General features: G+C 32.5%; 2 protein-coding genes and 2 long non-coding RNA genes across 8 annotated transcripts; 3 read left to right on the top strand and 1 right to left on the bottom strand.

Moving 5' to 3' along the window:
- The first annotated feature begins 760 nt into the window (after positions 1-760).
- Positions 761-3,971, top strand: LOC121119556 (sodium-dependent nutrient amino acid transporter 1). The gene is given in 7 exon segments (XM_040714256.2): positions 761-800; positions 850-1,382; positions 2,214-2,484; positions 2,547-3,014; positions 3,084-3,183; positions 3,247-3,420; positions 3,498-3,971. Coding segments are annotated over 7 exon segments (1,848 nt in total). The 5' UTR covers positions 761-788; the 3' UTR covers positions 3,788-3,971.
- A 198-nt stretch (positions 3,972-4,169) lies between these two features.
- On the bottom strand, positions 4,170-23,169 carry LOC121119558 (uncharacterized). Of its 5 annotated transcripts, XM_071889065.1 has the most exons (4): positions 22,885-23,169; positions 22,014-22,748; positions 6,580-6,762; positions 4,170-5,041 (listed from the first exon to the last, which is right to left on the bottom strand). In XM_071889065.1, exons 3-4 carry the CDS (start codon positions 6,667-6,669, stop codon positions 4,391-4,393), a joined length of 741 nt encoding a protein of 246 aa, XP_071745166.1. In that variant the 5' UTR covers positions 6,670-6,762; positions 22,014-22,748; positions 22,885-23,169; the 3' UTR covers positions 4,170-4,390. The 5 variants fall into 5 exon arrangements, with proteins under 5 accessions (XP_071745166.1, XP_040570192.1, XP_040570194.1 ...); XM_040714258.2 differs by lacking the exons at positions 22,014-22,748; positions 22,885-23,169 and adding an exon at positions 19,631-21,812; XM_040714260.2 differs by lacking the exons at positions 6,580-6,762; positions 22,014-22,748; positions 22,885-23,169 and adding an exon at positions 6,114-6,554.
- On the top strand, positions 5,202-7,048 carry LOC121119559 (uncharacterized). The gene is made up of 2 exons (XR_005864781.1): positions 5,202-5,334; positions 5,414-7,048. It is a non-coding gene; the product is annotated as an uncharacterized lncRNA (long non-coding RNA).
- Positions 17,393-18,448, top strand: LOC139905624 (uncharacterized). The gene is made up of 2 exons (XR_011780548.1): positions 17,393-17,635; positions 17,869-18,448. It is a non-coding gene; the product is annotated as an uncharacterized lncRNA (long non-coding RNA).
- Positions 23,170-26,061: the final 2,892 nt, after the last annotated feature.

The raw sequence follows: 26,061 nt of genomic DNA, 5'->3' as shown, positions 1-26,061 counted from the left end.
AATTTAACTAAAGTAAAAATATGCAATTTCTTGGATCAAGAATTTAAATATTTAATTTTCTAGAAATAACAAAATTCTTTAACTTTTTTTTTTTTGGGGGGGCTACAACCCTCCGCCCTCCCTCAGCCACGTTCCTGACAAATGATTGCAAGCTGACAACAAAAACAACATTGGTTATTTTTGTGTTAGCAAGAAAGGGCCGTGAAAAACTTCAAAACTTAAGACAGTTCGGTCCTTGATGACGTCACTCAACTTTATTTCTTATTTTTTAATCAGTTCTAGTACTAACAGTCAGAATGACCGATCGTGAGGACTTAAGACTAGACTAAACCAAATGAATAAGGACTGCCACAAAACTGCTTATACAAGCTGAGTGATGTGCCAAAAAGTTGTACACCAACTAATCCCATTCTCTCATTTTGCCTATAAGGTTATGTGACCTTATATTTTCACATTGTTCCGATGATTAAACAAATGGATTACGTACACAAATAATAATATATTATTTATTACCTTGAAATAAAATTGATTAGGTACTTTGAAAATAAATGTGTTTATCAATTGAAAAATATTACAACTGTTAGTTTAAGACTGGTTAATTATTTTTATTAATTAACTTCTGTCTTCATTAATATAAAATAAGAATAATAATTATCTTTCTCGTATTATGTGATAAGCATTAGAGACATTATCAAAAAATATTATATTATATAGAATTTAATTTCAATATTTTTCCATCAAATGCTTATTAATTATAAAATATATATTATTGAGAGGAGGTAGTAGCCATGAAGGAAGATGTAAGTGATAAATATGTCAATCATCCACCAGAAATATTTAAGTTTTAAGTTGCAGAAAGAAAAGAATGAGCCCAAGAGGAGAGATAAATGGGATAATCCCATTGAATTTTTTCTTTCGTGTGTTGCAATGAGTGTTGGACTGGGAAATGTTTGGAGATTTCCATATATAGTTTATACAAACGGGGGAGGCGCATTTTTAATACCCTACTTCATTATAATGTTTTTAGTTGGTCGGCCATTTTATTTTGTTGAATTAGTTGTTGGACAATTTTCTCAATCTAATGGAGCCAAGGTATGGGATGCCGTTCCAATATTTCGTGGAGTTGGATACGGTCAAGCAATTTCATCCATCTCTATACTCTCTTATTATTCAATTCTGATAGTGATTACAATTTACTACTTCTTCGTTTCCTTTCAAACCATTCTTCCCTGGACTCAATGCTATGATCAATTTGATCTAAATTTGAAAGAGATTTGTGTCCCAACTGCTAATACAACCGAGGAAATCGAGGAATATCTAAACAACGTTGGCATAAACTCTAGTAATTATAAAATTATTGGATCTGCTGAGAAATATTATTTGTAAGTATCGTGTCTTGTACAAGTTGCTAATTGCATAAGTAGATTTTGGAAGTTACAATAGGGCATGGGCAAAATAAAAAACAGACTATCCGCAAGCTGGTGCGACAGCCTGTAATTTGTTGTTTAAAAAAAGGGGGCATGCAGAGAAGAAATTTAATAGCGCTCTCTATGTGAGTAACATACAACTATATTTTATGTATAATAATATTATCCTTTAGTATTATTTTACCGGAAGACGGCACCACTCTCTGTTGCTTTGCATTCAAACTAATATATGTAAATAATGCCCATGCCCCATTTTTTCGTTTTATAACGCTTGATTTCACAAAAAAAATCCGCCATTTTAATTACCATTTTGGATTGATCATTTTATTTGGATCTAGAATTTACGCATTGATTATATATTTAGGACCAACATAGCTCTGATTATTTGAACATTGGTATGGCCCACTTACATAGGCAGAGTTTGAAATTTGGTTTAGGGCCCCGTAATTGTTTCTATCTATATACTAAGTATATAAAATATATATGATCATAAACTAAATTTTGAGGATCAGGGGGTCTATCACTTTTAATCCTCCTGCAAATTCCGCCAGATAATACCCATTAATTAGCAACATTCCTCAAAATAGTGAAAAATTACACCATTCATATATGTAAGGAATATTTAATAATTGCATTAATCTCATTACAAGTACTCTAAATTCTTCATTTAAAATTTTTCATCTCACTTTTTAACTCCAACTTGTACAATTTATTTATAAAAATCGCATCTTGTACACAACATACCATAATATCGACTGACTTATCTTGTTATTTTAAAAATGATAGAAATAATGTTTTACGTATGAAGGAGGATCTGAGCGATGGTTTAGGGCCGCCTAATGTCAAACTATTGGCAATTCTTTTTTTTGTCTATTTAGTAGTTTTCTTAATCCTCTATGAAGGAGTACGTAGCGCTGGAAAGGCGTCCTATTTCACGGCACTTTTTCCCTACATTGTACTTATCATTTTTTGCATAAGAGGTCTCACTTTAGAAAATGCTATGGAAGGAATAAAGTTTTATCTGAAACCAGACTGGAAAAAACTCCTTCAGCCAAAGGTATGTTCATATACAGACAATTATAAACTTTTTCTAATACATTTTATTTATTTATTTTGAAGGTTTGGTATACAGCAATTGGACAATTGTTTTTTTCCCTCAGCGTAGCAACTTCAGTCATTCCATCAATGGCTTCATACAATGACTTTAATCATAATATTTACAGGGATGCTTGGATCTTGGCCGTAATTGATACCATCACCTCTTTTATCGCTGGATTTGCTATATTTTCAGTCCTTGGAAATTTGTCCTATCAACTAGGAAAACCAATCGATGAGGTCGTGACTTCGGGCACATCTCTTGCATTTATCACATATCCAACGGCTATTTCGAAATTCGATGTTGTTCCTCAGTTATTTTCTGTATTATTCTTTGTTATGCTGGCAGTTCTTGGATTGGGGTCCCTTATTGCACTAATGAATGGTATTTTAGCTATAGTCTCAGATCTTTTTCCAAATACAAAGAAAAACGTTTTAATGGGAGGGATTTCCATTCTGGCATTTATCTCTGGAATAATATATACAACACCTGTACGTAGATAAGATGTTAACAGCGAGACATATCTATTAATCTATACTATTATTTTGATATTCCTTTAGGGTGGACAACAAGCATTGTCTGTGATAGATTCATATGGAGCTACTTTAAATGCTTATATTTTTGGACTATTTCAAGCCATCGGCTGGGGCTATTTATATGGTAAGCAATACATATGAAGGATTAACCATTTTATAAAAAAACATTAATTAAATTCTTCTTCAGGTGTGGGAAAGATTAAAAGAGACATTAAATTCATGTTAAACATCAACATTGGATGCTATTGGTATTTATGTTGGGGATTTGTTTGTCCCTTATTGTTATTTGGGATTTTAATTTATCAAATCATCAAATGGGAAGATGTTGAGTTCAATGGTCCTTTACCAGGATATCTTTTATGTGAGTTTACTTTAAAAAAACAAAAACATTTTTATCAATAAATTAACTTATTATTCATATTAATATGAACATTCTAGGGATGGGAAGAGTTATTCCAATCATCTCCATGATTGTATTTTTGTCATTTATGGTCAATACATTTCTAAATTCGAAAGTAAGAGGAATAAGCACGTTACCTTCTCGAGCCTCTTTCTAAATGTTCTATTTTCATTTATCTATACAGGTACCAAAAGATTTGATACGACCCTTGGATAGTTGGGGTCCAAAAGATCCTGAAATTAAAAAAGGATATATAAAATTTATCAAGGAATATGATGAATATCCAGAAGAAGAAACATCTGATGACGAGAATGATATAAAAGTCTGAGAAAGAGATCCATATGACGATAAAGAAATTGTCTATTGAATTCTTCATCTTGTTGTTGAAAGATGTGTATCTGATTGAACCCTTTGGTGCGTGGTTAAAATTCTCTGTATTATTTTATCATTCAGAATAAATTATTTGTGATAAATGTTTTATAGCAGCCCCATAGCTCTATCTTTATAATGTATATCATTTTGTTTTACTTTTTTTATAATGAAAACTTGAAGTAGGTATTATATACCATATATGTATATACTCTTGAACTATTATTGAAAGAGAAGAATAATTTCCTTTCAAATGTTACTTACAACATACCAATCATGAAATCATAGGAGATGACCATCAATAATAATCAATCACAAAATGAAAACGCAACAAAATACAATCATTTTTCACATCAAAATATAGATATATAGGCAGCTAGAGCTAGATAACTTACTATGTATTTCTAAAAGATAATGGCATTTTAATTCAAATCAAAAATAATTAAAATATTTATAAGAAAATAGTAGACTCATATATTACATATTCTATTTGAGGGTTTATAGTACGAGGTGCACTGGAAGGACATAATAAAATAAGCATTGAAATAGTAAAAACAGTCCATCAGGATCTAATAGACTTAGGGTCATGAAAAGCTCCGACTAAATCATTTAGTTTATCGAGAACTCGATAATATGCTGGTTGATAGACCCATAGCCCAGGCTCGAGCTCATTAGATAAAACACGTTTAACGTCTCTCAGTATTGCTGACCTCATTCCAGCGTCGATACATTTAAGACATCTTTCTCTTCCATAAAAGTCCAAAGGATGACAGCGAATGTCTTTAATAATTTGTTTAAGAGCCTCTGGCTTAAGTTTTTTATGTCTTTCAGCTGAGTCAAGACTTGAGTATAGTTCAATAAATATGGCATACCTCTCTAAAGAGAGAGGTTTCCCGTCGGAGTCAATACCTTCATTTAATGTTCGAAGATAGCTTTTAAATTTTTCCCACTGATGACAGTTTCTCCAGGTTTCCGTAAGTGATCCCAATTGGAGATGATCATAGCTCTCTGTTCTTTGTGCTCTCTGTCTACTTCCTTCGTGATGGTTATTGTTATTTGTCGTTGAGGACCTTGATGAAGTAGGAGGAGGATGGGGAGATCCAGGTGCGTTTGGACGAGGGGGATCCACTTTTGTCTTTAAGCATGGTCTAGAAGAGGAATCCTCGAGAATCCTTGGCGTGGATAGACCCTTATACCGTGACGAGGAAGAACACTGAAAAATAGGAAAAGAAAATTGATTGCAATATTACTCATCAAATCAACATTTTGTATGCTGTTCTGATTTTTTTGGCCTTCTTTCTTTCTTTCTTTTTTTTTTTTTTTTTTTTTTGCAAAGAAGGTAGAGGCAGAAATTTTGTCTACCTTAATTGAAACGTCAAATGTAGGAAATCGAACACTGATAACAAAATAATACATATTCGTATTTCGTCCATGTTCACTCTCCATGGAACTGACAAAGTAACTAACTTAACACAAAACATATATTTCTACCTACACTCTCAAGGAGTAAGAGTAAGTTAAGACCTCACGGGTTGGTAAATCTAATCTCTTTTTTTTTTTTCATTTTAACAACAACCGATGTCAGTGCGTAAATAGATTGATAGAAAGAGACAGGAATCCAGAGGGGGGAAACACATGAGGGATATTTAAATTTGTAGAATGAGCAGATCCCTTTCCTTCATAAATAAATATAAAGAAGTGATGTGATCAATGCGATGAGGAAGGAAGTTGAAAATTGGTAAAACTTACAATATTTCCCATAGTCTTTCAAACGGCCAACCACCAACTAACCCGCCAAACATTCATCAATTTGTCGTTCATAAGGATTTGTATTGTATATAATATGTTTTATATTTATGTCTAGTCGTATAGGTTAATGGATTTTAAGTTCCTAGAATTCCTTTCGTCGTCTTTTTCAATGAAAAAACAAATGGAAAAGATTGCTATACTACATAGAACAAAAAAAAAAAACACTATTTGTATTCAAATGCTAAGGAATGGATCCATCGTAAACGCGCAGAGGGCCATCATCCATCAATGTGTAAGAAAGACTCTCACATAGAAAATTGATTTACTCCAAGTCGTGCTGAATAAATCAAGGAGCCACCTTCTACAGTCTTAATATGTAGATATTTCCCTGACGATGATGATCCCTTCATAAATTATTATTCGAATCGTGATAGGAATATTTAACTCCAAATGTGCGTCGCTCCAATAAATCAATGTTGAGGAAGAAACGCACACACAAACAAACTAAGATTGGATTGCAGGTGGGACTAATATACCTCCTTCGTTCCTTGAAGGCGAAGTCCCTTGGAGGATGATGGTTCGTCCTTCTTCCGTTTACGAAATAGATTCATGACACAATTGAGACTTTTTAAAGGGACATTCCCTTTCACATTGTGGTGTCTGGTAGTGGCGTAGAAAGAGAATAACTTTAGTGAAGTGGAAGGAAGTATGTGTGTGGGGAATGGAGGGGGAATTGTTTTTGATATCGATTTTTTCCAGCTGATTTAACTTTATATAGATATCCAATTGTGTATGTATATATATGTATGTGTGTCTAAGGGGACTTCATATGGCTTTCACATAGTTATCAAAGTTAGAAATGAACGCACACCCTCTTTCCCCCACTATTTTGTCAGCCCCTTCGAAAGCAGGTGGTAAACATGTGTGTTCCATGTAAGTACTTAGTCAACAGCAATAACAACAATATGGGAATAAACACTTCATTAAACATAACCAACGTACCTTTTCGTCCCTTACTCCACCATCGTTCTCCCATGATTCCAAAGAGTCCCCATGGGGTTTGAATTTGTGTTTGCTAAACGTGCCTCCCATTCTTATGGGTATCTTGGATGATTAGGTATAGAATATAGATGGATCTATGTAACAAGCAGAAGGCAAAGAATTCCTAACGACGTCGAAGGATTTCTGAAATGAACAAAACAATATGTTATTAAAATAAAGGTCCACTTATACGTAATATCATATTTTGTTTTCTTAAAAAAAAGACCTGCATACTTCAAATACCTATATTTGCATATGAATAATCAATTTAAACATGATAAATATCATTGCTTTACGATAAGAACGACCACATCCATGTCAATAGTAGTGTGTTTATTTAATTCTGTTTATTAGAGAGAGTCACAAAAAATATATAAAATATTTATTAAACTATGTATCTATGTCTTTAAATATATAGTTTTTGATTTTACTCTCAACAAAGAATTTATTTTTGTTTTTTTAACTCTTCTGTTGAAAAAATACATAGATGGATAAACCATATATGGACGACGTAGAACAACTCTTGTTGTAAACGTGACTTCATCTCTTTAAATTAGTCAAAATAAAGATCCAGATAAAAAGCATCATAAAAAAAAGTTACGAGGATCCGATAGGATAAATACATAGTTTTTAGATCTCCTCTAAAGGTATTCTTTTAAGTATTAGAAAGAAGATCCCCAAACAAGTTATGGCTTTAAATCCTTTTATAGAAAATTTTACAAACGCTTCGGAATAAATTTCTTCTTTTTATAATCATCACGAAACCATACTTTAAATACATCCATGACTTGGGTATTTATAATATTATTATATGGCCCTACGTATAATTTAAAAATTTATAAATAAATCCGAGTTGGAGACAAGGAATGATTGTATACCTTGAAGGCTTTACTTATTCCATATTACGTAAAATATATTATAATTTGTTATCAGGAATAAAGGGAAATGTGGCCAAGTTTAGTATTGTGCCAATACATATTTATTCGGTCCAGTGCAATCTTAGGAGCAGTCCTCCGGACTGTCAGTACTAGAACTGATTTAAAAAAAAGTAATAAATAAAGTTGATTAACGTCATCAAGGATTGAACTTTATAAATTTTAAGGACTGAACTGCACTAGACAAGCCTGCAATCTTCAGTCATAAATAAGGACTGATAAAACGCTAAGCCTAGTTAATGTCGGTTTATGGGGAGAGGGTTTAATTTCTATATTTTTAAATTTACTATTATTCTATATTTTTTCCTTATTACTGAAAATCCCTAATTTATATTAAATGAGGCAGATCAATCGTCCACTTGATACATCCTGAAATCAACTTAGGCCATAAAAAAACAGATATTCCATGAATTTATAAATTTAAAAAATCCCCCCGACGCTCTGGACAGAATATAAAAGAGGACATGTCCGGGTAACTATGTAGGGTTGTTCGGTTACCCAACATATAACAGACAAAATAAATAGTTGTTAACCCCTCCACTTTTAAAAACGATGTGCGGAGCCTGTTTTATTTGATGAACATTCAAAGAATCATATGATACACATTAAAAGTTTATTGCTCCTTCTGAAGTGATGAATATTTTAAAATAATGTATCCCCTACTCACTAAATGATAATTTTTATTATATTGCAGAAGTTCCTTCTGAAATGGTAGCCATTAAAATGATGATGATATGATGGTGTTTGGGGAATACAAATTGCGGAGTTATAATATTTGGAGCTCTAATCCTTTTTTACATACACTTAAAGAACATTTATAAGCGTATAATTCCTATACAACTTTGGCACACTCTCAGGGGTTTGTTTTAATGTAATCCTCACATTTGTTATAACTTATAAATAGAAACAAAACTATTTTATAAACGCTCTTTTACTAATTTTATTTTCATTTTATAGATAATTCTTTTTAGTAGAATGAAATATTAAGAATTGCGATTGGAATTATTGTTGAAATATGGTTGAGACTGAATATTTTAGAATGTACATAAATCATTCCTATAAATTATTATTATATTCTTGGAAATAAAGTCCTCAGGTGAATGTGTATTGTGTAGCGAAGTTCCTTCTTTTTCATTCGAGTTCATTACAAATCCATAATTATATATTTGTTGATTTGAGTCGGCCTTTTCTTGCTTTCAGTTTATTATAAATTATAATTAATTAATGAAAAGTAATGACCACAATCCCTCAACTGTTTTATAGCATCATTCATCGTAAATATTTAGTTATCAATTCCGACTTGAATTGAACTTTATACCTATATAAATTGAAATGGATACAAGTACAATAGATCAAGTCTTCAAAATATGAACTATAGTCTAGAGTGATCACTGATCATATTATGATTTCCACAAAATAGAGAACACTGATTGGGATCAGTGTCAGTTTAAGGGGAATTATGTTTGAATAAATTTTGATTCTTAAATATGATATTTTTCATTTTGTTTTACATATTTTAGAAAGAAAATAAGAATAAATGTTTAGGATCTAAATATAACTCATAAAAATGAACATATATTGGATTTATAAAAAGTTCCCGGACGCCCTGGACAGGGCTTAAAAATAGGACGATCCTACTGCAGTATCAAGTACCTCATCGAATGTCCCAGTTTAAAACCGAGGACGTTTGGTCACAAGAGTTGGATTTCGTAGTCTGGACTAGTCTCATAGTAAAATTCGGTATATGAAAACAATTGTTTATGATTCTGTCGCCCGTCTTTTAATTTTGAGGGTGACAAAATGACTGTTTTTTGAAAAGGTAACTTTCAAAAAAGGTTTTGAATTTCGGATCACAATTTGAATTACTGTCTGGATCGAAATATCGGAACAGATCAGTCTAGAAAAATGACTTAAGACCGAACCAAAAAAAAAAAAAAATATATCATACTCGGACTGAGTCTCAAGATTATTGATCATCTTACTCAAGTCGCAAGTTCCCTATCTCTGTCATCCACAACAAAGAAAAATCCTAGTCGAACATTTTTTTTTAATTTTACGTCGGATATCGATTTTTTTTAGAAAATAAAATATGGGCCTTTTGTTTGAATAAACTACTCGGTGTTAAAATTTGAGAGCCTGTCTGATTTTGATTGGATTGAGGGATCCTAGAAGCTATTCTTTTAGATCAAACATTTACTGGTATAGTTAATCAGTTCAACTCCATCTAACCAATTAAAAAACCTTTTTAAAAGGGGCCGACATAAATAATAATCCAATTTTTTCCTACTCTAAAAATCCATGCCCAGCTGTCATGGGGTATCTCAACTCCACACCTTTGTCGACGTCAATTCAAAATCTCAATCCACCTTTGAATATAAATTGAATTGTCTGCATAACTCGTCCATCTTTTCACAACTTTTCCTCCTCCTTTTCTAGTTTTGGATAGCTACAATAATTATAAGAGACATGGACTTCAATCCACACACAATATGAATATTCATGACTTGTATTTTATTATTTTCCTTCCTCCGAGTGTTCATTTCAGGGCGTCAATTGTCTTAATTAAAAAATACTCAAACTTGAAATCTATACGTGTATGACATTCTTTTTGTTCCACCTTTATTATTTCTTATTAAATAGAGAGCTCTTGAACAAATTTACCCCTTCAAGAAACTATGAATGTTATTTGTATAGTTGTTTTAACACTATTAATCCACCCTAAAGCTCCTAAAGATTTATGGATCCAATGCGTTTTGTGGGAGCAGGGAAAATAAGTAAGACGGAGAAGAGAAAACAAAAATAAAAAGAAGTTACAATAATATTCAGCACATAAAATTAATTCCAGTACCTTGGATTTTTTTTTTTTTTTTTTTCGAGGTTCGTGTATATTTTTATGAGTGTGTATGAACTCCCCCTTTTTAAAATACGAGGTGAATCTTAAAAAATTTACATACGATAATAATAGGTGTTACTAATTTTAAATTCCAAAATATATGCATATACTAATATTTAGTGTTGGACTCCAATTGTAAATATCAAGTTCGGTCGAGTTTGAGTGAAGTAGGGGCAGTGGGAAGGCTATATCCCCCCCCCCCTAATTAAGAATTTTTTACTTTGTACTAGAAAATTTAATATTTGGAAAAATTATCAAATAAATTTTCTATTCAAAATTCAATTTTCTATTCAAACTTTAATTTAATTTTCTAAAACTTTTTTATCAAAAAATTTAATTTTCTGTGAATAGCCTATGTATTTTGGAAATTTTTCTCCAAAAAAAATTTTTTAAATTTTTGAAAAAAAATTTCAAAATAAAATAATTTTTTTGAAAAGGTGGAATTTGATTTTTTTTTTTTGAAAAATTTTAAAATTTGTTTTTGTCATAAAATTTAATTTTTCAAAAAAATAAATATATATATATCTAATCCTTCGGATGCCCTTGTAAAGATACAAGATACCACCCGGATCCAAATTTCCCGGGTATTGTATCATCCGTAAAGATCCGAGATACCAACTGGCTTTGGGTACTCAAGCTTTTACAGTTCTTAAAAAAATACAAAGAATAATTATAATCTTAAATTATAATTTCTATTATTGCTTAATAAAGATAGGATGGGCTTTGAATCCAAAGTACTGGGCTACAGTATAAGTACATTTGTATTATAAAAATTTGTAAAAAGCTAATAATATTGCTTAATACTTCCCTTAGGTTTAAAAAATATATTATCGATATCGAATGTAGCACCTTCTTTTATCTTGAGTAAGACTTGGAGCGACATCTAAATAAACAGTTGTATCGTGTGGTTATTCCAATGTTATTACGGCTAGCAACCCCGGCCAACGCCGTGTACTACCGCTACTATTAAATAATCATTCAGGGAGTTATATTACTCTGCTACAAGATGACATTACTCTCTATCGCTTTGTTTACAAACTAGTATAAGTTGGAGTATCTATACAGCCCATAGGCCGTAGTTTGGGACCTCTGATCTAAAAGAGCATATTGTGAAATCTAAAAATGAGGGTGAATTTTCTTTTGGAAACATCTTTTGGCTAAAAAGATATGACATCGAAATTTATAAGAAACTATTAGGTAGTACTGGTAGGGAGTTTTGATCATTTAAGTTATGGTTTTCTAAAGCTTTTTTAAAGTTCGGACTCGACGTTAGTCGGAGCTTTTTTGGTCTTTGATTAAGACTCCAATCCAACACTAGTACACATATATACAAAATATGTGTATAACTAAAATTGGGTCTCTCTATCCGTTGATGACATGAAATCCTAAGACACGTCTCTTATTTTTCCTTTTAAATCATGGTAGTATTTTGTATGTTTGACTGAAATAATATGTAATGGGGGTTTCATTCGTGATATGGGAATTGAAACGTATATAAAAGAAAAAAAATACTAAGTATATGATGTGAACCCTCAGCATTAAAGCAAGCTAGATTGTTTTTTCTGAATAATGAGACTGGATTATGTACATTTGTCCTTGCGACCGGTCCTTAAGAATGACGGTTCTTTGGACTATAAGAACTAGATCTGTAAATAAGGAAGAAAATAATTTGAGTGACACCATCAAGAACTGAACTTTATAAGTTTTTAGGACTGATAAGCAGTAGTAAACTCGACTGGACCAAGATGAACTGGGCGGGACTGCAGACTTCAGTCCTAAATAAGGACTAAAACCACACATTTGCATCTAAGGGTGTCTGCAGATATTTATATATATATATTTTTTTTTTTTTGGGGAGGGGACTTTTTTTTAGAATATTTAAAAAAAAAATTTCAATAATCCACAGTTGTTAAGAAAAAATAAAATTTTTTGGAAAAAAAAATTTCAATTATTAATTTTTTGGATAAAAATTTCGAAAATCCCGAGCCATTCTACAAAAAAAAATTAAATTAAATTTCGGATATTAAATTTTTTGAGAAAAAAGTTGCAAATATTAAATTTTCTAATGTTTTTTTTTTTTTTTTTCGGGGGGGGGAGCTACAACCTCTTTCTCTCCTACGGAAGCCCCTTGCTGAAACAACACTATACATTTGTATTCTTCGACGAACGATCCTCATCGACGTAGCATTACAATAATTAGAAATTTATAGTTTCTATATGAAAGGGTCCATAACGGGCCCAAATTAACTTTCTCCTACATAAAATGAAGATTATATACTACAGTCAACATTATTGAGTAACTCATTTATCTACTCCCAGAAATTTAAATACAAAACTTATAATTGAACAAAACATATGCATATTTGAAATATTGGACTATATGAAGTAAAAAAATACATTGGATATTTTTTTACTTTTAATTTTTCTTGAAAATTTTCTTGCACTAATTATCCACATATGGAGTGGTCCATTAAAATTTAAACATTTTGAACTTCAACAAAATATAATCTATTAATAAACAATATAATTTCAACAAAATTATTACTGTAAATAAATGTGTGTCTGAGTTCTCTTAATCATTAATATAGCCACCCTTAGCGGTAATGATTTCTTCCAGGTGGCGGCAGAAGGTCTGGTACCCACTGCAGATGGAGTCCTTTATCATGGCGTTTCAGTCCTGGATGACAGTGGTTTTGGGGGCCTCAGTGTTTGAATGACGGACACAACAGACATTCAGTTATAATAATTGTCTAAAAAGAGTGTTAAAGAACTCAAAAGATCATTCAAAAGATTCTTGCCAAGGAGGAGATGGGTTTCTGTCATTGTTGGTGTTGAAATTGCCTTTTCCACACTTCCAAGCCTGTTTCCACCCACTTGTTTGATAGGGTGTGAAACCCTGAGATTTCTTGCATAGGCCCTCATGTACTTGAGGGGGGTTGTCTTTGTCTGGTTCTTTAAATCCTCCATGCCCAGTTTAGCCTTTTTGACAGAGCCCTCCATCCTCTCCAACTTTTCGAGCATGCTGACGTCGTAGACTGTGACCCTGGAGACAATCAACTGCATAGACTGTGCGAAGGGAAATTCGTCGTTCACATTCAAGTCTCGTTTTCTCAAAGTTAGAGAGCTCAGGTTTGTTTTGTTTTGTAACTAATTGTTTACACTTAATATATCGAAATATGACTTGAAGTCAATCCCTCGACCTTCATGAATTATCGAATTAGTAAGTGTACAAATTTCAATGGACCGCCCGTTATGCAGGCCATCAACACAAAAGTAAGTTAAGATGATTTTTCCGAACAGTATTCTCAATATAATTATCTTACATTTTTTAATAATGCATTATTTGGATAAACTATTCGGAGAAACCACACATCGCACTTAAAGATCTTAATAATTATTGAGCAGTTATAGAAAAAAAAAAAAAATTGATAATATTAAAATGTCATATCGGTATTAAACAAAGAACCATATATCAAATGAAGGCTCCAGATCAGATTACTGCTCCTTGGGATTTATCACAAGATCTTGGTATATTGACATTACGTTAGAGATAATTTGTATCAAAATGACGAAAGCTTGGGATTTTATGCATGCAAGAACAGTTGATTACTTTCGTTTAATTATATCTTCAAACTTTGTTTATCTAAGACGTTAATAGTTTAGTATTCATTTATATGTTTTTAACTCCTTCATAACTCTTTTTTGTTTTGTCTGATTTAACTACGGCTAAATAATATATTAGAAATAACGATGGAACACGTTCGAACTGACAGCCTCCTTTAGCCTTGATCACGAAACTTAGACATGAAAATGTTGATCAACAATAGAAAAATAGGCCTCAAATACATAAAATTAAGAGTACCCTTATCAGCAGATATTATTGAAGGTGAGGACAAATATGAAATATAACTGATTCAAGGTGTGTGTCCAAATTGTATTGATATTCTTACTTTCATGGGATTTGAGTGTTGATTCTTAGGGAGGAATCTAGGGATATTAAAAAATTCCTTCTTTTACGACTATTTTATGACACCATTTGTCCCTCAAATGTCTTTCCTAAAAGAATAAAAATGAGGATCCGGATCAAGACGGATTTTTACTTCGAGATCGGTCTAGACCAAAGTTGGACCGATTTGATTACAATTATAACGGCCTCAGACGGATCTAGGATTTACAGACAACCTAAAGCCAAGACTAATTAGAGGGCTTCTTCATCCCTTGATAACCTGACATCATTTGGACATGTATCTTATTTTTACTTTTAAATCAGGGAATGTATATTTGACTGAATATATAATGGAGAAGTTCCTTCCTGACAAAGGAATTGAAACGAAAATAGAAGGTACAATAAGTTTATGATACATTCTTTAATAGTCTTAATTTTACACTTTCATGATTCTTGCTATCCAACATCCCATCCTACCCTTGCTGTTCCTGTTTCTCCATTAAACTCAACACCAATTAGGCAAAGAAGAGGAGAACTCCCATGGGAATACATAAGTATTAACAACATTCTCCACTCAACTTTCAAGAGGAGGGATAGAAAAACGAATTTGCTGCATAGACAACAACATTATTCAAAATGGAGTAATAATTATTGAGAATTGAAGACTAAAGAGTTCATAGTTCTCATTTCAATTTTAATTGACGTGTCTTTAAAAAATAATAAAAAAAATGAAGAAAAAAAATATATAACTTATTCTATGTAAGCTACATTTAAAATGATTATTTCTGGATATTTTGAAAAGACAGACTCACAAATTAGTAAAATAATAAAAATGGAAGAAACATATCTGATAATCTGATTTCTTCTGCCTCAAAAGACAATTTACCCATGGACACACATGACAATATAATTATGAAGGATGTTTGTTTAATACAGAACTGTAGTTAGAGTTTTAAAAAAATAGTTCAAGTCCAAAGTAGAGTTATTTTTTTAATTAGGCTTGACTCAAAAACATATAAACTCGTACTCAGAACTATAGTATCGAGTGTATAGTTGAAATTTGGACAGAATTTGTCAATGAGAGGAATAAGAAAACAACATGGAAGGAATTGATAATTCCTCTCATCAGCTGGCAAGCTGTGTGTACTGACCCCCCTCCTAAAAAAATTAACACAACCAATCTTAAAATGGCCTCACAAAGAGACAAAAGAATCGAGATTGCTGCTCCAGTTCGCGCGGAACACAAACCAAAAGAGATCCGAAACTTGACAAAAGCAAGCAGACAGACTATTTACAACATCAAGAAAGCCATTAATGACGGTATTTGCATTGAGAAGAAGCATCCTGATAACTACCAAGCACCCAGGATTTGTGATGAGCTTGGGATTTGTAACATCCATTGAACTATTGATGCAACTCATCTGCTTCAAGACAGGATATAGGCTCAACACTACGTCGACATGTTGAGGACTAAGTTGCTTCCCAGGATCAGGAACTCGATCCAGTGTGGGAATGTGGTACTTGAAAATAGGATGCACAGCAAAGGTTACACAGTCCTTTTTAGAGAATCACATTCTGTTCTAGTGGGTGATAATGTGGCCTCCATACTAACCAGATGCCAGCCCACTTGACTTATCTTTCAGCCCGCATGTCAAGGCCAGGGCCTACTGGACAAGGGGACCGTATTTCGAAGCTCTCAATTCTTCCTTTGATGAGCATTGGAACTCCATGGGTACAATTACATTATTACCACCTATCAGAGCTTCCGGCGGCCCATTGAGGCCATTATCAAAGTGGATGGAGGCTACATTGAGGATTATAATAGCAACACATATCATCGGTACACAGTGTCTAGTTTTCAACTACACACCCGGTATGACAGAGCTAGAAATGAGTCCACATCCCCCCTTATTCGTCAGATAGAGTTTCATCAATGAATACGTTTAACTAAATCTGAAGAATACCTTATAAGTAGATATTTTAGTACTATAATTAATCCATCTGACCCAGAAAATAGAAGTTAAGAGACCAGGAATCATACTCATGCACACTGAGTTTAGGAGAATAACTTTTCCCAAGTGTGTTGTCCCCTTATCGATCCATTCAACATTTTCTCACTATTGCCTCAATTCAGTCAAACATAACATATGGTAAATTCATGGACATTAAAGCTGTAATAAACACAGGATTTTCCGTCAATTTAATTGATTAAAATGTTTTCTAAAGACCAAAGTATGGCGGCATCTTCTATGTACAATACGCACCACTGTATTTTACAAGTCTGTGTCAATTTTGTATCTAGTTCGTGACGGATCATAGTCAATTTTGGAAGTAGTTTGTGTCAGATCAGAGTCTATTTTGCTTCAAGTCCAAGTAAAATCCCGGTTCATTTTGCTGCTAGTTTGACTAAGATCGGAACCAATTTTTCTTCGAGTACGAGCATAATCCGAGTCCATTTTCATCTCTTCCGAGTAAAATCCTTTTCTATTTGGTTTATAACTTGAGTCAGCTCTAACTCCATTTTGTTTCAAGTGCAATGCAAATCCGATCCCATATTTTTTTCTTTTTCAAGTCCAATCCGACTCTATTTTGCCTTATGCTCTATTCAGATTTAAACTTATTTTGCTTCAAGTTCGAGTCAGGTCCAAAAAATCCCCACAGTACGGAATAAAGTACTCGAACTCTGCCACACAGACTATGAACGAGTTGATTCGAGGGACAGGAAATTGCAGGGCCATTTATTATGTATGGGAGCTGTCGCCATGCATTGGCATCATTAAATCCTTTAAAAAACAGATTAAACTAGAAGAATCCTTTGTCAACAATCTGAAACTATGAGCATACTCAAATCAATAAATGCAGCTCATTTCAGCCGTTCATACTGAGTCATTTGTCTACGATCCGCCTACTCTTCGGGATGGATATATATATATAATCAAGATCTTCAAAGTAATTTGAGCATACATAATGTGTGCTTTAAAAATAAAAATTATTATTATTATTATAGTCGAAAGATTGAAATTTTTGATAGATCTTCTTCCTTCTTCGTTTAAGAGATTTATTTTTTTCTTCTTTTATCGCATAAACATCACACATGTAAGTTTAACTTTGTGAGTTCTGTTGGATCTTTTTGGCTCAGGTTCAGGAAGAGGGGAAAGAGAGGGGAGTATCATTATGGATACAGTAGGTTCTCCTATATCATCTTTTGATTCTCACATCAAAATACTATGTAATCCTCCCAAGGTATGTGTACTTACAAAATATGTTTCAGTTCGCATTAATTATAGAAGATATGACGCATATACAAAGTTATGGATGGAAAGAAAGTCGCTCCATCATCCCAGAGGAAGGGTGATGCTCCTTTAGAGCAAATTTAAACATATAAACATATGTATAAATAGATGTGTTGAACATTAGAAATAACTTGTTCCGTCCATCCCCTCACATAATTTCCTAAATCCAGATGTTTTTTCCAGGGGACAATCAAAAACTCATTTTGGTACAGTTTGATGCCTCTTGGGCCATTTTCGTCATTTTAACGGCCAGTGGGGTCGCTAGCCTCGTTAGAAATTTTATCATATATATATCCATTGAAATCTGAACACTTACTAATTCAATAATCAAACAAAACTGTCCAGAGAGCTATCAAAAAAGTGGTTGGAGCGAGTCTTGTGAAGGTGAAGAGGCCACTTTTGACACCAGCAATGAAAGAAATCCATCTCCTCCGTTGCAAGGCTCTTTTGAACTAGTCTTTTGAGTTCTTTTAGACACTTTTTGCCCCCCTCGACTACACCTCTTGGTTTCATGTCATGGGGAAGGCCTGCAGTGGCTGTTATCCAAATAAAGAGGGCCTCAAAGCCACAGTAAGCCAGCACTGAAAGGCCATGATAGAGGAGTACATCTGCAGCGGATGCCATGCCTTTCTAGAAGCCATCATTGCCGCAAAGGTTGGCTACATTAATGATGAAGAGAGCTCAGACACACATCTATTTTTAGTATGAATTTTGTTAAACTTTTATTATTAATTAATGAATTATATCTTATTGAAGTTTGAAATTCAAAGTGTTCCGATTTTAATGGACTACCTAGTATAGTTTTTATTGCAAGTTACTAAAATTTAAGTATATTGTGACATATTATAAATTTATATTATAAACGAGCAATATTGTAACTAAATAATGGATTTTAAGTCGAAAAAATACCAGCTTGTACAAGTTCAAACATTTTTAGTATAAATACACCATTTTAGGTCTCTTGCACAGTCCGAAATATGATGCTATGAGTCAAGAATTGCACTTTAACATATTTTTTAGTAAGAATATATGGGTCCTAAAATGGTGTCGTTCAGCCCCATTCTAAATTTGAGGACGTGTTCGAGTGGGACGTAACAGCTGTCCCATAAAACAATCTTTGCTAAATAAACCCTTCTATCATTTTAATAAACCTAATTTAAACTTTATTTAGGCCTGAATCAATTAGAATGATGGCAAAATATTCACGTATTTTAAAGTTACTGAAAGTTGTACTAAACTATTATTCAAATAGTAAGCTCAGATACTAATTTATTACTATAGAATGAGTGAAAATGATACATTGTAGAGGGCGCTATAAAGTTGTTCAAGGGCCCATAACAGGGACATGGGACGGGGCCGATTTTTAGTCAAATAAAAAAAGTAGCGTATAATTCTAATAATATTAGTAAAAAAGAGGTCTTCTAGAGAGCGCAATACAATTTGAGACTTTTTCAAGGGGGAATAACAGGGGCCGAGCTTAAGGACCTACACAACCCTAATATGTAGAAATATAAATGTGTGTTGAACATAAGGAATAACTTGTCCCTCCCCCCTACTCTTATTTGTTAACTCCAGATGTTATTGAAGGAGATCTTCAATAACCGAACACACACACTCTCCCTCTATGTCAACAACATCAGTCATAATGCTTAGGCATCCTCATGTTTACACTCTCAAATCATTTTTTGAAATCAACAAGTGTGTGGAAACTACATGACTATGAGTTATGAGTCTTTGTGCATCATTCATAGGTGGTAAGGAAATATATACATACATTTGCTTCATTTGAGGAATGAAAATATATGTTTTTAGGAAGAAGAGGTCATCTGAAATCCGAGAGGATCTCTGCATATTCCCATGAGAGTTTTAATTACAAATTAAATTAGTTTTTATGGCTTCCCTAAGTGGGTCAAATATGGGGGAGATAAGGTCTTATCTGTCTTACCTTCCTGGTTGGATGGATCTTTTTGTAGGTATATGTGTGCGTATATGAGAGATGACTCCTCAATCCATTTAACTTGATGACATTATTTTAACAAAATGAGGCTCAGGGCTAGAATGGAAAGATATTCATTGCAAATAATGAATATGCTGATCACGCGATTTATTTGCGGAGCAGAGATGATGTTGCACTGACTGACTCATTTCTTCTTCGACCACTATCAAATCCTAGCAGGCGTAATAAGCAGACCTGTATCGGCGTCGTCGACGACGTTCCTCGTCAAAAAATGACGGCATCGTCGCTACATAGAAAAATAATCTCGGGGGAAGAAGGATTTTTTCTTACAAATGCTATATTACTTCCTTTAAAAACCCAATTTGACCTGATAGACGTATATCGTGGTGAATTTATAAATGATTGTGTGCTCTTTTTTAGAGTCAGCTAACAAGTGTAGAAAAATACCCCTCATTCTAAAGAGTTTGAACTGCATCTCATATATTTTTCCTTGACTCCATGATTCAAAAGACGATAAGTAATTCAGTCAGTCTTACTTGATTTCATGCCCGGTTGTGTAATTAGTTTCAAATAGACATACAACTTATAATATTAGAAAGAAAAAAAAATACAGTGTACCCCTGGTTTGATAAGAAATTCCAATTTCCTGAATAGATAGTGAAAAGAAGTCAATTATATCCGGATTGACATGACTGATAGTGATAAGAGTGGATACGATATCAAATAGGCTAAACACTGTAGGGTAGCCTAGGGGCAGTTGCATAATGGGACAGATTCAAAGGTCCCCCTTTTTACAACATAAAAAAACTTCTGTCACAAAATTGAATAATAAAATACACATTCTTGTTGGACAAAAAAAAACACAATCATATTGATCAGCTTTTTGAAATAAAAACTGATTTTAAAGGGGAAAAAGTAAATTTTTTGGGAAAGTTTTTTTGTAGAACATCACGTGATTATTCTTTCATTGATTTTTTGTAATGTTCCATATTAATTAAAGCATTGTGGATATATTTGATATAATTTTATCATAATTCAAAACTTATTCATTAAGTTCATTATATTTTAGTAATGGTACAAAGGGGTCAGTTGCAACAAATGATAGAATTGTCCTCATAATGCGTAACCATACTATATTATATTGTATATACATATTTGTGACTCGTCAACGCAAAAACAAGGTGGAATTATTGTTTTCAAAAATGAGTGTGGATAACATTTGTAGTCTTCAACGAATGATCGTCTATTTGTATCAAAAAGTATAATTTTTATCAAATTATACTTTATTTTTTGCAATTCGGATAAATTTCCATCAGAGCAAAAAAAAATTATTTTTTTGTGAATAACAGTAGACTTTTGATTTTTATTCCAAAAAATTTATATTTTTGTAGAAAGCTGAGGATTTAAAAAAAAAAATCAATATTTGGAATTACATTTTTTAAATTTGTTTTCCAAAAGAATTAATTTTCTGTGAGTAGCTATGGATTTTTGAACTTTTTTCCCAAAAATTTGATTTTTTGTAAATACGTATATATGAATTTTTGAATTTTTTTCCCAAAAAATTTTTAAAATATTTTAGATTTTAATCATAACTTTCCAAATTTTTTAAATTAATTTCCAAAAGATAAAAATTTATGTGAATGGCTAAGGATTTATCAACTTTTTTTCAAAAAAAATTTAATTATCCCAGTAATTTGTATAAAATGCCTATAATTGACTCAAATATGTATATGAAAAATCTATTGAGAATTACAATTTTCATGTTTTTTTTGTTTGTTTTTTTCAATACGCCTCATAGCCAGGATATTAGGTAGCTAAACGAGGGCTCTAAAGAAAATTGTAATAAGGAATTTGGCATTCCTATAATGAAAATCTTATAGCTTATTATTTAATATAATATTTCTCAAAAAATATAATTTTGACTAATTTTTCATGATTTCTAACTCAAAGTTGATTTTTTTACTGTTGCGACCTTCCGAGTCTATGAACAAGGTTTGAAGAGTCGCATTTAAATGCAATTTGTGGAATAACTATTAAACGCTATAATCTTTAAATAGATGAAAGAGTAGAAGACAATTTATGTTGGTAACTTTATCACATTTTGGAATATCTCAGATGAACAAATTATGAATAACTGAGTAAAAAATCTCGAAACTCTCCCCTATAATATCTACTATCATAATTTATGTCATAATTACAAATTATATATTCGTACCTACTCAAAATATGAAGACATACCCTAGTTATATTTTAGGGTTGTTATTTATAAATAAAAATTGGCAAAGGCACATACACACCTTCCTTCCGCAAAAGAATGTCATTGCATATTTTTTAAATGAAAAACTCATGAAGTCATCAAAATCGTTCTTACAGCTATCTATGTATATTGTAGAATGTAGATATGGGGAGAAATACGTAGACGGAAGAGCTAATCCGCTGTCTTAGTCCTCATTGCTCATGATGTTTTCATCTGATCTTGTTATTCATATTTATGTATCGGGTGCATATTTGAAAACTAGTCACTTTGATCTGGAATTTTATAAGTTTTTGTCACATGTAATGCTATTGCTGATCTTCTATGTAGCCTTCATTGACTTTGATAATGTCATCGATGGACTGCCAGAAGCTCTGATAATATTATAATTGGGGATCATGGAGTTCCAATACTCATTAACAGAAGCCTTGAGAGGTTTAATATTTGGTGCCCTTCTCCAGCATGCCTTGTCTTTGACATGAAACTAGAAGGAAAAGTCGAGCAGGTTGGCAACTGTTTAGTATGGAGGTCGCATTATTATCGGATATTGGACTTTATAAAGGACTGTGTAATCTTTGCTGTTTGCGGGTGTATCATCTTGTTCAAGTCCACATTCCCGTCCAGATCCATGAAATAAACTTAGTACTCAACATAACGACGTAACGTTAGGCCTGTAATCTTTTTCGAACAAGATGAGTGGCATTGCCAGTCCATTGGAGGCAACAAATCCCATGCTTATCCACAATGCAGGTTAATTGTTTCCTCTCGATACCAATACCGTCATTAATGGCTTTCTTTGCACAGTAAATAATCTGCCTTATTCAAGTTTCGGGTCCCTATTGGAGTGTGTTTCTGCGAGAAGTAGAGAAGAAATTTCGATTCTTTTATTTTTCGATTGATTGTATTAACTGTAAGTGTTGAGTCAATACATAGAGCTTGTCAACTAATGACAAAAATTATCAATTCCTGTCAAGTATTTTTGACATACCTCTCTTTTATAAACTTTCTACAGATTTCAACTACGCACCCTGTACGTTCGTTTTTAGAATAAAAATGAAACACATTCTTATCAACAAATAAATCACTCAACCTAGGTCTCTTATCCACTCATCCCTTTGGGTAACTCAATTCAATACATAGACCACACACGAAAGCTTTGAGGATTAACTCACAATACATACCTGTTTTCTAATTATGAGATTCCATTCTCTTCTTCTCATTGTTGCTCTTAGAACCACCCAACCAACGAACCACCAAGGTGGTTATTCCTCTATGTATATTTCTCTATTCTTCTTTATTTTTACTACCTATAGAAGTTGGTACGAGACGATGTGTGTGGGATTTTCTCTCTGATGTCTCTATTACATCATGAAAAATAAGAAAAACACATTACGTTCTCAATTCTTTACAAAGAATGGAATACATAAAAACATATTATATATTGTGTATACAATATACATAGCAACCTTTGTTCGAGTTGGGTGGACCTCAAAGTCCATGATTTTAAATACTATTCCTGATTTCATGTGTGTATATGAAGAGTGATTATGTGACGTCAGCATTATTGATGTCGGCCATTTTGGGAGATACGTAAACAACCAAGTTTTATTATTATATGTAAATATATTAGAAAATAGTATGTTATACTAGGAAGAACAAACAAAAGGACTTAAAACCTTAGTATCCATCAAAATTGTATGCCTATATCTCCTAGTTTTATTATATATTAAACCCTCAAAATACAATATTAGCTTTATAAAATCTTATTTTCATAGTGTAGTCAATAAATTAACTAGAATTAAAATGGAAATAGCGATATATTTTCCTCTAGTTATCCTACTTTTCATAAACGAACCAACAAAAAAAGTAATTTCACTTACATATACACATTTCATAGGCCTTTTCAGTGCTTTTAATTTTGATTAAATCCAAATATCAGTGTTTATTATTGCCGGAGATGAAAATAATATCACCTTGATAATTTGAAGGATTTTTTGAAAAAGAACAGCATAGTTGTCATTCAATTAGCTGCGAGCTGCTATGAGCTGCAAATGTAACTCAGTATTTATCAATGATGTAGGTAGGAATTACTACAGGGGCGTTCGCAGGGTGTGGGCGTGAGAGGGTGTAGCCCCCCTCCAAATTAAGAAATATTTGCTTTTTACTAGAAAATTTTAAATTAAATAAGAAAAAATTTTAATTTTTTTCAAAAAATTTTATATTTGAAATGTAATTTAATTTTTCAATTTTTTTTTTACAAATTTTTTAAAAGAAATTTTATATTCTTTGAATAACTACCGATTTTTTAAATTTTTCTCAAAAAAAGTCATCTTTGAAATTTAATTTTTGTCTAAAAAATAAATTTTTTTGACAAAAAACTGTGGATTTGTAAACTTTTTTCACAAAAGATTTACTACTCGAACTTAAATTTTTGTTTTTAAACAGCTGGGGATTATGAAATTTTTATCAAAAACTTTAATTTTTTGAGAATAGCTATAGATTTTTGAAATTTTTTTCGAAAAGATTCATTATTTAAATTTTTTTTTAATTTAGTATTTGAAATTTTAAAAAAAAATGATTTTTCCAAAAATTGTAATTTTTGGGATTTTTTTATTATTTAAATATATATATATATAATCCCACAGACAATAATATTAACATTATATTGTCGATCTTCAATTCTACCCCGAGTCCAACAAGGATTTAGATTTATAAGTCCGCAATAAATTCTTGGTGTTACTTTTCTCTTTGACATAGCAGTAATTACCTTATACTTGTAGGTTCTCTCTTAAAGTATAATGATTACAGCTTTGGAAAATAAAATAAAATATATTCTGGTAGCAAGTACAAAAAGCTGGGCACTCATCCATTATAATATTATTTTCATCTATTATCATTGTCATCAAGTATTATTCAATCCAATTCTTAAGTCTTTGTCTATTCTTAAATCTATTTAGATAAGGTTTCATAAAGATTTATATCTAAAACAAACCAAAACATTACTGTATTGTCTTTCTGAAAATAAAGCCTTTTCATGTGACGTTTTAAATGAAGCATTTAGAGTATGGACTTGTGATGAGGACATTGCAATAATTGCAAACTCTTTGGCGTTCTTTGATATGTTAATGATGTAATGTTTGACTTTATTAGGGCAATTAAATCACTAATTGATAAGACGTATTCTGTGGCACATTTTATAAGCTCAAATATACACAGTTATGTTAATCGTAAGTACATATTAATAAATATGTACGTAATTTCAATGGATCAAAGTGAAATGAAAACATCAATAAGAGGAGTTGGTAATTAAAATGACTGATGATGTAGTTATTAGGACTGAGTTTGAATCTAAAAATTGGTTTGAAACCGCTATAATTTGTATTGGGCTGAACTAATTTGGTCCTTTAAGGAAGTTTTCTCAAGACCGTTCTCATTTAAAATGTGCTCTAAGCCGATTTTATAATTCAATTGTTGGTGACTTTAGCTATATTTCACAAATTGTTAAACAACTGCTTAAGAATATTTTCAATGTACAGGGTGTCCACAATAAATTGGAACTACTTTAAACTTCATCCAGATCCATAATGTGGATATTCGGGGGTAAATCATACTAATATAAAAGGTTGCATGAACAATACACTATCACTTCCACCACAATTGTTTTGACAACATACAATAGTCATCATGGAACAAGCAAGGAGAGACGAACTCCTCGAATTGGCTCGCGTGGGACACCAGCCTTCTGCTATCTACAAACTTCTTAACTACCCCAAAACCACGGGGTACCGGGTCTTCAATGACTGGGAGGTTGAGGGGAAGGTCTGTCGCAAGGCCCACAACATGAGAAGTGATCGAATCCGCACTCCCCGCTTCTTTGACGGCCTCCTGAAGTCCATCAAGGCTTCGCCGGGCAATTTCTTGTCCAGGTTGGCCAAGAACCGTGGAGTGAGCAAGCAGCTGATATCCAAGGCTGTGAATGAGGACCTCGGGTACAGGTCATACCGAATGGCCAAACAACACATCCTCACAGAAACCATGAAGGCCACCAGGCTCACCAACGGTAAGTGTCTTCTCAATGACCTGAAGAGCCATGGAGGAAGAATCATCTTCTTCTCCGACGAGAAGAACTGGACTGTCGACAGAAGCTACAACCTCTAGAATGACA

The sequence above is a fragment of the Lepeophtheirus salmonis genome, chromosome 6 (assembly GCF_016086655.4).
Source record: "Lepeophtheirus salmonis chromosome 6, UVic_Lsal_1.4, whole genome shotgun sequence".
Lineage (NCBI taxonomy): Eukaryota > Metazoa > Arthropoda > Copepoda > Siphonostomatoida > Caligidae > Lepeophtheirus > Lepeophtheirus salmonis.
Note: the sequence above shows the minus strand (reverse complement) of the source record. Positions and strands in the feature narration are given on the sequence as shown.

What these genes read in the sequence shown, in the direction of transcription:
- LOC121119558 (XM_071889065.1), bottom strand. Translation starts at nt 6,669, where the DNA reads ATGGGAGGCACGTTTAGCAAACACAAATTCAAACCCCATGGGGACTCT. An exon ending in GTGGAGTAAGGGACGAAAAG is followed by an intron (nt 5,042 to 6,579) that starts GTACGTTGGTTA and finishes CCTATTTTTCAG; the next exon opens with TGTTCTTCCTCGTCACGGTA.